Source organism: Tachypleus tridentatus, chromosome 5 (assembly GCF_004210375.1).
Source record: "Tachypleus tridentatus isolate NWPU-2018 chromosome 5, ASM421037v1, whole genome shotgun sequence".
NCBI lineage: Eukaryota > Metazoa > Arthropoda > Merostomata > Xiphosura > Limulidae > Tachypleus > Tachypleus tridentatus.
Window position 1 is genome coordinate 31,655,386 of NC_134829.1, and position 12,947 is coordinate 31,668,332.

At 32.3% G+C, this 12,947-nt stretch overlaps 1 protein-coding gene across 1 annotated transcript in view; it reads right to left on the reverse strand.

Annotated features, from left to right (window-relative positions):
• Positions 1-7,711: 7,711 nt before the first annotated feature.
• The window catches only part of LOC143250849 (uncharacterized), a 56,378-nt gene continuing 51,142 nt past the window's right edge, over positions 7,712-12,947 (reverse strand). Inside the window, exon 12 of the mRNA XM_076501942.1 lies at positions 7,712-9,899. Within this exon, the coding sequence (XP_076358057.1) occupies positions 9,524-9,899 (376 nt within the window). The 3' untranslated portion in view covers positions 7,712-9,523. The remainder of the gene's footprint in view (positions 9,900-12,947) is intronic.

Genomic DNA, 12,947 nt, shown 5'->3' on the forward strand with positions numbered 1-12,947 from the left:
AGAATTACAAGAAAAAATATGTTATAATTATAATTCCCATTGATAAAATTAACTGTAATTTTGGTTCTACATATTAATTATGATAAAATAAATCAATAGTACACAAACACTTAAATTTACTAACAATTAATAGTTTCATTAAAGCTTATGAAAAACTTTATCCTAAATTAAATTCTTTGTAAATTTACCTTTTCTATATGATATTCCTAAACTTTATAAATCTCTGAATAATTTAGATTTCTAGTTCAATAAGAACAATTATTAATAACCTGCCACGTTATTAAATAAATTACCTAATATTACCTAAACATGCATTTTGGATAATAAAAAATAATCAAACCATATTAGAATATCTAAGAAATTGTGATATAAAACATAAAAGATATATTAAATTTCTGCATTGATAATAATTATATATTTTTCAATAACCAAATCTTTAAACAAATAATAGGAGTTCCAATGGGAGTTAACAACTATTCTCAGTGATGTCGAGAAAACCCACTTGTAGAGAATATATGTGTAAAACGGCTCTTTTGGGTTGGGAAAATATTTTACGTAGAGGAGCGAACAACGGAAAAAGGTCGAAACATTGTTCACTCTTCTACTTAAATATTTTCTCAACCCAAACGAGCCGTTTTTACACACATATATATATAACAACTATTCTACTTGCTTTGTAAATTTATATCTTTATTTTTATGAGAATAGTTTTATTGAAAATTACATAAACCCAGATATACTTGCTTTAACTTGAAGATATATAGATAATTTAATAATTTTAAATATTCCTGAAATAAATAATGTTAATAACACTATTTATCCAGTAGAATTAGAAACTGAAACTACTTTAATATCTAATGTAGAAGCACATCATTCAGATCTTTAAATTAAAATAATTGATAATAATATCAATCTAAACCCTCTGTTAATATTAATGAACCATACTCTTATGTTATAATACTTATAAACTTCACAATTATTCAGATTCTCTAAAATTTTAATAACTTACAATATTTCATTACTAATGTTGAAATATTGATATAAAAATTTATATTTAATTGATTCAATAAAGAAAATCTAAATAAAATTATTGAAATATTCTGTGATAAGTATACGAATGTATTAAGTAAATATAAAGGAGTAAAAATTAAATAAATTTTACTGAAATTTTCTGATAACTATTTTTAGTTATTAATAAGGTAATTTAAACAAATTGGCACTACTTTATGCGGATGAACATCTTATCAAATCTAAAGGCGTGTTTAGAGTCTGAAAATTTGCAGTTACAATGAACGCAATGGGTGGCGGTTGGGAGTTACACTTGTTAGTTTAGATAATTAGAATCTTTGTACTAGTATAATTTGTCTACTGGGCTACTAATTAGTGTCTTATCATCATAATAGGGGCTGGAATGCAACTTCAGAAAGTACGTTTTTTTAACTTACTTTCCTCGAATATTGTAGTACCTTATTTTCATGTCTTTATAATTTATTTATTTTTAATATCGATACTTTTTTCTTCTCATTCTTTACTTTGAAGAGCAGTCAGTCACCTTCCCACAACTGTCTGTAGGCAGTGAAGGGTGATATAAATGTGAGACGTTGTGTACTTCAACACCCACACCTCGCATTTTAAATTTCTTTTTTTGATTATTTTATTCTTAATGTGAGACTAGTGAATGGAGGTTAAAACTAATAGTGTATCTCCACCGCAATATGGGTCCTACTTCCCAGTCACCTCAAAAACCGAGGGTACATTTTATATCCAATATTATAGCCTTTAACCTGAGAATACTTTCGACTGATGCAAAGTTTTTTTTTAATTTTTCTTTGAGCTTACTTTTGTTTATAACAAAAAATAAGTATACACTGTTAGCCAAAATCTTAAGGCCAATGAATGTATGTAGGCTAATTTCATAGTGTTCACACTTTCCTTATTAAATGCTAAAGAAGGTTTTTATTTTTATTTTCCCTTTTCTTATTTTCATTTTTCGAAGCTCTATTCAAATAAGTGGTTGAGTCTAAGAACGCAAATGCATATTTTTTCTTTATGTTCATTGGCCTTAAGATTTTGGCCAGCAATATATATATATATGTATATCGCGTCTCTCTTTGACTAATTTCCGACTGTGTATTTAGATTTGTAATGTTTCAGTGTAACGTTTGTTTGAGTATAAATATAAAATGCAAACAAATTTATATCGTTGTTAATTTCGCTCTTTTTGGTTGTTGTTGTTCCTTGAAATGTTTAAGTTTACGGCTCAATTTCTCACGGTGGACAGAGCGCTGGACAAAACAAAAGCAACAACGATCTTTGCCACGTTAAATGAAACGCACACGAGTAATTATCCACATGCTTTGATTTAAATCTGTCCAATCAGATTTATTTTTAAAACTTATATTTACATCTTACCCTCAATTTCACCATTCTTCTCTTACCCTGATAACATGGCCTGGTGGTTATGTTGCTCAACTTACAACCTATGTCTATCAATCCCACTATTCGTTTGAAGAAAATTAACCTACAGTTCGTAGTAGGTGGGTTAATAGACTCAGCAAATAGTCCCATGTGGCTTTGCTATAAGAAAACACGACACTGTCTTACACTTTTAACACTTATCAGCCTTTTATGTACTGTTCATAAGAATGCTTTTGTATGATCATAGCTGCTATTTTCTGTTATACTGACTTCTTTAAATACAATTTGAACAAAGCAGTAGCTATTGACTAGTGTAAGTTGTAGACCCTTAACTAGTTCTGCTACCCGTCTTATTATAAGGTCTACGAACTTGACATCAGAGACAGTAAAATCCAGAGCATTGGATCCTACATGAGAAAATTACATTGTTTTCCAACAGAGGAGCTAATATCTGGCACCCCTTTTGTAGCAATATGGAGGTTTTACAAATTCAAAAATAAAAGAAAACAAATTATTTTACAAGGGGAAAAACAAAATTTTAAATAAGAAATATTGCTTTTTATTTGTTAACAAACTAAAGGTTCAAAGCAGACAAGTTTTGTTTGTTTAAATATTTTGTCTGATTGTGTTGTATTAGAGCTCTATAAGCAAGTAAAAAATAAATTATTCAAATTATATGTATTCAACTTTAAAATGATTAATGTATGCAAATAATAACGGAACTTCTAGAATTTTTTGTTTGGTTCGGCAGGTGGAGCGACAGATGAGCCAATTTCTAGCACCATTGTTTTAGCAATAATTATTTCAAGATGATTTTTACTGACAGATTGAAGAAATAATTGTAGTCTAAAGAAATATTTCTGGCTATCATGTGTGCATTAGCAAACGATTATCGAAACCCCATTTTAAAGTTGTAAGCTAGCAGACATACCACAGAGCCACTGTGCAGGAGGCCTCCAAAAACTTTCCTTTGAGTCTTCATCGCTGTATTTCACTTGCTACGAAATTTACTTTAACCTGTTCAGTGCCGTAGACGAGATAACTCGCCCAAGCCGATCGGTAACACAGTGCCACGGAGGAGTTAATTCGTTCTCAATGATACCTAACTTCAACGCTAGATGTCAGCACCATGCATGCATTTGACCTACTTACAAATTGTTTCATTTTCGATCCAAAATGGCGTCACGAAAAAGTTACAAAATGAAGAAGCATTAGAGTTGTATTATAGCAGCTGAAATACTTGACAGTTAACAAGTGAATGTCACTGTAATAACACTAAAGCAGCTAATAATAAATCTTAGTTCATCTTGTTTTGTGTTTGGCTTAAATATCTGAAATACAACTATTAAAAACTCGTCAAATTAGAAACTTTTCCTTTTGGTTTATAACAAATTATTGACTTTTCACAATTCAGTATATAAGGTGTGTTTACTGGACCATAGATTTCTAAATAGTAGTACACTAAACTTTTGCAGTAAATGTAATTTCACAAGTAAAGAAAAAAATTTTGAAATAGAAGTAAATGTGGAGATGGCTAATGCCAGTCCTTCAAAAACAATGCCAACATTTTTACATTGATTTACATGTTTACATTGATTTTGTAAGACTGATGTCAGCCATCCCTACTTTTACTTCCTTGTTTGAAAATTTGTTTTAGTAGTTTGTTTGTTTTCTAGTGTATTGTTTAAACAAACATGGGAGGATTGTATTTATAACCAAGTTATAAATGCAATGAGTTTCTAAGTGTAATATTTATTGTTTATTTACTGTTGGCTGGTAATTCCTATTTCACCCAATACATAAGATTTTTGAAGGAACAGCAAATTTCTGTTAGACAGACAATTTTAAGAGGTAATGATAACATCGCTTACACTAAAATAATGTGTGTGTTTTTTAAATGCTACTACTTAATAAGACTTATAAAAACACAAACTCTGTTTGAGACTATGTCACCTCAGTGAAGTTGGTTGGCACCCTTGTTTTGGTTCTTGAGTTATCATATAAAACAAAAGAAACGAGGAATTTATACTTTTAGCTACGACATTCACAGCCATTCCTAGAACTTGTGACTCAGTCTTTAACATAGATATTGTTATAAAATGAAACACTGTATAGTATTGTAATGTTCTGACGACTTACTGAGGAGATATTTAAAATACCATTACGTTTCACTATCCCAGTAAATAGTGTTATACTAAGGTATATAAATAAATACTATTAAGTTTCACTATCCAAGTAAATAATGTTATACTAAGGTATGTAAATAAATACTATTAAGTTTCACTATCCAAGTAAATAGTGTTATACTAAGGTATATAAATAAATACTATTAAGTTTCACTATCCCAGTAAATAGTGTTATACTAAGGTATATAAATAAATACTATTAAGTTTCACTGTCCAAGTAAATAGTGTTATACTAAGGTATATAAATAAATACTATTAAGTTTCACTATCCCAGTAAATAATGTTATACTAAGGTATATAAATAAATACTATTAAGTTTCACTATCCCAGTAAATAATATTATACTAAGGTATATAAATAAATACTATTAAGTTTCACTACCCACGTAAATAGTGTTATACTAAGGTATATAAATAAATACTATTAAGTGTCACTATCCCAGTAAATAGTGTTATACTAAGGTATATAAATTAATACTATTAAGTTTCACTATCCCAGTAAATAGTGTTATACTAAGGTATATAAATAAATACTATTAAGTGTCACTATCCAAGTAAATAATGTTATACTAAGCTATTCACTATATTTATTTTGTTGTTGTTTTATTGTGCTTTTTAATTTCTTTGTCGTATATGGATGTGTGTGTTTTTAGTTTATTGTGAAAGTTTTATTCTATTACACTTATATATTCTTGGTTTTATGACATACGAGGTCTGTTCAAAAAATACGCGGACTGTTTGAATTGCGCGGCTCCAGTTGGTTCCAGGGGAATTCACTTGGTGTCGCTAGGTTCGCACAGATCAGCTGATTACGACGCCATTTCCCGATTGCAGATATCTTCATTTGTATATTAGCTACGCGGTTTTAAGTGAAGTGCGATTTTTTCGTTTGGCGGATTTCAGAATGAATGACCTGAAGGAGCAACGACTTGCTGTGAAATTTTGTGTTAAACTTGGAAAATCTACGACTGAAACGTTTGCCATGCTTAACACGGCTTACGGCGATGTTGCTATGAAGCGTGGCATGAACGTTTTAAGGATGGTCGACAGTCCATTGAAGATGATAAGCGTCCTGGACGTCCTTCCACGTTAACTGACGACCCACACGTCGACAAAATCAACACCCTGGTGCGGGCAAATCGACGTCTGACTGTCAGAGAGCTTGCTGAAGAGTGTGGGATATCAGTTGGATCTTGTTACGAGATTTTGACCAAAAAATTGAAGATGCACCGCGTTGCTGCGAAATTTGTGCCTCAGAATTCGTGAGTTTTTGGCCAAATACTCGATCACTGTTCTTCCCCACCCCCCTACTCACCTGACCTTGCTCCTTGCGATTTTTTCTTGTTCCCCAAACTCAAAAGACCCTTGAAAGGAAGAAGATTTGAGACGATTCCCGACATTAAGGCAAATGCGACGAAGGAGCTGAAGGACATTACAAAAGAAGCGTACCAGGACTGTTTCAACAAGTGGAAACACCGTTGGGATAAGTGTGTGCGTTGGGGAGGTGAGTACTTTGAAGGGGTTCCAAACCTGTAACTTCTAAATAAAGTACATTTTGTTTTATGACGTCAGTCCGCGTATTTTTTGAACAGCCCTCGTATTATAACTAAAAGTGATTGCATCTATTTTATATATATATTAATGTTTTTTGTTTTTATATCAAAAATATTCATGAACATATAGTACAAGTAAACACAGATACTAAGTTTAGCGTTTGTCTAGCCCACATAAATTTTAGTTAAGTTATATCTTACACAAATATGATATTCTGTAAGTTGAGTTTGGTTTTAATTTTTAATTATTATTTTCTACTTTATTATCCAAAACAAGATGTCACTACGTTCTGAATTTTGATGTAAATCAAAGCTTTTGATCAATAGATTTTAATCTGGTGTTTTATTTGTTTTCACAGAAAGCAATAGATACTTCCTAAATACATACTATCTGTTTGAGATTTGTAATTCTTTATTATGTTAGGCTTAAACTTCAAGTAATATTATGGAATTATTCTCTCTTTTAGAAATTGTTAACCATATAAAAATATGTTGGACGATAAGAATATCATGAGACGAATTCTTTTATTTCCTGTTTCTAAATATATTAACTGATGTAATAAAAACTAACGGTAGCATCGATTTCGTCTAGATGTCACTGTTGTGCTTTTCTGTAATACTATTTTCTTCCCGCTTGGTAACTGGTAAATATACAGATTCATATAATTATACTTTATTTGAAAGCAAGTTAAATTGTTAAATTGATTATATTTCAATACGTTTATAACTATCTTATAAACAAGCGACATGATAATAGATGTTTTAAAGATTATCATAATAGATAAAGGGCGATAGCAAAAAACGTCATTCAAGATATCTACAAGTACAAATAGTCGGGAAGATAAATTAATTGGTGACATTTCACGTTTTTTGAAAAAAAAAAACCCAAAAAACTAATTTTTTGTACGTTTTACGTAGGATATAGAACAAAATAGGGTAATTTCCCTCTTAAAACATGAACAAGGACATTGCATTACTGTGTTTAATACAAACCCAACAAAAGAAGACATTGTATATATTTTCGCGCTTTCTCTCACCATTCAATCAACTCAAATAAACATGATATATATATATATATATAGAGATAGATAGCTAGATAGATAGATTGACACACACACATCTATTTATATATAGAGAGAGATAGATGGTTTATGTTACCATCCAATCAGTATAATTAGTCATTATATGTATACATTTCTTTGTCAGCACCCAAGCCAACACTAGGAGATAAATTCCAGTTTATATGAAATAAAAAAAAAGTGAAAAGAAATTCTTAAATCATAAGAATGACAAAAACTGAACTTGTAGCTTAATAAAACAAAAATGGATATTGAAACCATGTTATTAACAAAAGTAAACAATAAACCACGAGGAAAGAAATGAAAAACAAACTGCAATTCACACTTTAGAACCAATATCCAAGGTTCTTTGAACATCCGATAAGTTAGTGCTTACTAATAACATATGAAAATATTATTTAGGTGAAACTGGAAGAAGTAATATTCTATATGAAAATTAATCTTCTTAGCAATGTTTGTTTGTTTTGAATTTCGCACAAAGCTACTCGAGAGCTATCTGCACTAACTGTCCCTAATTTAGCAGTGTAAGACTAGAGGGAAGGCAGCTAGTCATCACCACCCACCTCCAACTCTTGGGCTACTGTTTTACCAACGAATAGTGGGATTGACCGTCACATTATAACGCCCCAACGGCTGAAAGGGCGAGCATGTTTGATGTAACCAGGATTCGAACCCGCGACTCTCAGTTAGTGCCGTTAGAGAACCAAGTAAGTTATATTTGTTGTTTCCAAATACATTTCTGATTAATTTCTTATTGACGATTCCTAGGTTTTCACCAAACAGAGTTTGTATATAATGTTACATCTTCAGAGATTAGTCTGAGAGTTTAGAGAGGATAATAAATTACACAAAAGAACATAATAAACTGCTCGACAATGGTGACAACTTTACAGATTATGACGGAATTAATAGTATAATGTCAAAATCTCACTTAGATTATAACTATATCATGAATTTAAGAAGGCAAAGTTAAAAATGTACTCATCGATTATAAATGGTGTATTTTTGTGTATCATTAAATTGTTTTATTTTGAATGCATTTTACTTATAACAATTCTGTTTTCTACTCTTATTCTATTTTCCATGTATTTTATTTGTACATGTGTGGGTGTTTTTCTTATTGCAAAGCCGCATCAGGCTATCTGCTAAGCCCACCGATGGGAATCGAACTCCCAATTTCAGTGTTGTAAAACCGTAGACTTACCGCTGTACTAGCGAGGGGCTTATTTGTATGTACCAGACATTTGATTCTAAGTCACAAATAAAATTATAATTCTGTGATCCAACGTTTATTTGTAACACTAGTTTATCCCCTCTTTATTTTACCCCACGTTAGTACAGCGGTAAGTTTATCGATTTACAACGCTAAAACTAGGGGTTCGATTCCTCTCGGTGGGCTCAGAAGATAACCCGATGTGGCTTTGCTATAAGAAAAACACACAAACACATGCCACTTATTTTCCAAAATACTTACTGTAGTTATTTCCAAAATTTGATTTAATCTTTCTAAGTTGGTGATTATGCTGTATTGTAGCAATCAAAGTTAAACCTATACATATTTAATCAGCTTTTTTTGGGTCACATTGTCGAATAAACAAGTTAATATCAACAAACAGTTCACTCATTCAAACATAACCGTTCCATACTATCTCTGACAAAACCCTTCGTCAGTGAGTTAATGATTTCCAAAATATAAACTGCCTAACACACTTGTATTAGAAATTTTGTTGAAATTTCACCACGTGAACATATAACGACTATTTTACTTTTTTCCTAAGAGAAAAACATCGGAGTTGTTGAAAAAAAGTTGTTGTTTACGATGTTCTAAAATAAATTACTGTTACTATTTTAATATGTTAAACTTTCGAGAAACTTTATCATGTTGAGGATTCTAACAAGACCTTATTGATTGACCTAACGAAGATGACTTCATTAACAAATCAGTAATACATAGAAAACAAATTAATGGGAACATATTATCCAGAACACATGTTTCAATAAATATTCCACGAATCACACATTATGTAAAATATGGAATGTCTTTGAGTCTCGTGCAACTACGTGTTTTTTTGTTTGTTATTGTTTTTTTCATACTAAGGTGTATTATCTAGTTTACGACTACTAAGAAGTAACTTATTTCAAAGTCTTATTCAAGTCATTTTCTTTGGAATCTTCTACCAAAAACGGCTGGACCTTAGGAGTGACATTTTCTTCCTCATTCGGAATGGTAATTATTATCTTTTCAGTGTTTTCCATGTCTTTAAGACTTAGTTGGCTCCCTCCTTTGTTCAGGTTTTTCCTTCAGGTGGCGCAAGATTTCCCGAAGCCTCGCGTATTTTTCTCGGCTCAACTATTGAATCACCTACGGTAGCATTTAAACGGCGCTGCTCTTTAAATGTCATCATTTCGTTATACAGGGGTATAATTATGATGAACAAAGCTGCCAGAAAAGCCCATGCTTGTGAAATCCTGACCCAGTGGCGGAAAGATGAGTGGTTTAGAACATTTGCAGCCACCATTCCAGCAGGCCAGATGATAATCAACACTAGGGTTAAAACCAGAGCGCCAGCGTTCGCTATCCATTTAGCACTACGAAACGTTTTTTCTACCTCTTCTAACGTTGGCCTATTTCCAAGTTTGTTAGCACCAGTTACGTTAAGTTCTCTGAAAAATGGAGACAAAGTTTCTCACTTACATACGTAAGAATAATTCTTACTGGAAATATCGAGAAATATTTATCTTAATACCTCTTACTTTAGTAGTAAGCATAATTAATAATATACATTAAAATTTATACCACATATATTAATATATTCAAATTACCAAGAATTTTATAATTCATAATACTCGAATACACATCAAGTTTTATTGAATATACTTTCCTTGGCTTGAAGCTTGTACTAACTAGTCTCTGTAAGTTCATTAGGCTTAACTCCGAAAACTAAAGTGATTGCTAATTATGTATTTTACAGACATGCATATATAAATCGCAAAAAGGTGATATTCCTTAAAACGTTACTTAATGATGGACAAAGATTTTCCATACACAACATTAGTCCTTTGCTTCGATCTTTCTTTTAGTATTTGTAGGCAATAAGTGGCTATGATTCAGTGTTGACACACACAAATTTACTTCTTTTTAAAAACTCATATAAAGCAATTCTGCACCAACGAATAGTGGAATTGGTCCATACTGCTAAAAGGGTGAACATGTTTGGTGGGAACATGCATCTCTCAGATTGTAAGTCGAGCGTCCTAAATGTCTGGCCATACTGGGCCTAAAGTATGCATTAAATCAGATTTAATACAGAATAAAATAATATTCCATCAGCAGATTGTTTTTGATTAGTTTGTTTTTTGATTTTCGCGCAAATCCGCCAAACGAAAAAAATCGCACTTCACTTAAAACCGCGTAGCTAATACACAAATAAAGATATCTGCAATCGGGAAATGGCGTCGTAATCAGCTGATCTGTGCAAACCTAGCGACACCAAGCGGATTCCCCTGGAACCAACTGGAGCCGCGCAATCCAAACAGTCCGCGTATTTTTTTAACAGACCTCGTACAGTTTGTTTTGTTTTTGAATTTCGCGCAAAAGCTACACAAGGGATATCTGCGCTAGCCGTCCCTAATTTAGCAGTGTAAGACTAGAGGGAAGGCAGCTAGTCATCATCACCTATCGCCAACTCTTGGGCTAAATTTTTACCAACAAATAGTGGGATTGATCTTAACATTATAAAGCCCCCGTGGCTGAAAGGATGAACATATTTGGTGTGACGGGGATTCGAACCCACGATTTTCAGATTACGATTTGAATGCCTTAACGATACCTGCAACGAGCCGGAATCCAATCACATTGAGCAAAATTTGACGTCTTGTAACAGTAATGAACACAAAGTTCAGTAGCAAAACCCGTTCACCTGCTCCAAGCAATAATACATAATCAAGAAAGATTTACATCTGGAAATGAGGTCAACAATGCATGTTGTTTCTAAGAGAAGGTTCCAGTAATACTTCCCAATCAATCGTCACATATCTGAAGCACCTGGAAAAAGAAATTATTATTTATGCTATTGTATATAAACCAAACTGACCAATTAACCGGACCCAGTGCCTACAAATTTATTTGCTGTTGTATACTAGATGAACTATTGAAAACCTTCAAGGAAAAGTTTTTATGTAAAGTTATTGTCAAGGTGTGACAGATAAAACATGAATGGACGTGGTGACATATACTTAAACAATATGGTGGAGGCTCTAAAATCGTTTTCACATAACATGCCCGACACTTTGTACAATTATAGAAGACAGTCAGTTGTGTTCCAGATAAATGATATGGTTTTATAAAAAATCTCTGTGGATGAACACTTTACTCTTATATTTGTTCAAAAACGGACACGACCTTAAGAAATTGTAAGATGTATGGCACCATTAGTGTAGAAACCAAAATATTCTAAAAATGGTAAACTATAAACGATAAATATCATCTATCAGATTAAAAGAAATGTGCTTTTCTCATGAGGCTTAGCATTCTCTATCCCATTCTGGTGAGAGGACTTCAGGGACTACAACAGTTTCTGCCAATTGTTCGTCAAAATAGAGCCAAAGAATTCCACGAAAACTTCAACAACAGACTCCTTGTTGGACTGTCTTCTGTAAAGAAGAAATGTTTATAACGTTCTGCTAAGCTGAACTAGGGATAAAAATCACCCCGAAGATATTTCTAACACTGCTTCATTGTATTAGCTATCGTCTGTATTGTCCTAGTATTGGTTTGGTTTCTTTTGAATTACGCGTAAAGCTACACGATGACGACCTGCATTAGCCATCCCTAATTTATCAGTGTAATACTAGAGGGAAGGCAGCTAGTCATCACCACCCACCGCCAACTCTTGGGTTACTCTTTTTACCAACGAATGGTTAGGTTGACTGTCACATTATAAAGTCCCCACGACTGAAAGAGCGAGCGTGTTGGGTGTGACGGGGATTCGAACCCACGACTCTCGGACTACAAGTCGAACGCCTTAACCCATCTGGCCATGCCGGGCACATATTCATGGCTGGTACGGGATACGGACGATGTCTCTCGAGGGTTTGAAAAAAAGGGACAGTGTCTCAAACAAATATTTTTTATAGTCTACCTTTTAATTTTTAAATTTAAAAATTTAATTTTTATAATTTTTTTGAAGACATGTTGGAAGTTTGTTTGTTTGTGATTTTAAGTTTATTTGTTTCAAAGTGAGAACTTAAATTATGTCAAGAAAATTACTTCAAAAGAGTGTTTGTTTCCAAGTGAGAATCTAATTTGGTAGATAATGTGATAACTATAGTTTGTATTTTTTCAAGATGATAAATTACACATTGTTGCAAAAAAATTCGGTACTTTGTTACATAAAATTCACAATTGTTTTAAGATTATCATGATAATATCGTACATGGTGCCTAGTGTTAGACTGGTTAGTTAAAGAAATTGTAAAAAAAAGAAGACCCTATGCACAAAGTAATTATATCCATCACTTTCTCAAAAAAAATGGGTTAAGAAATTGGAAACTTGTATTCTTTAAGTTTTTATTAATTACTTCTATCTTCATATCTCATGTATTTTTCTATATAATTTAGTTGAGTTGTTTTTTTAAGTATTATTTAATGAAATACTAGCTCTCCTCTATTGGTTACTTCTGTCAAGACACAATGGCTGACAGTGGGTAGTGC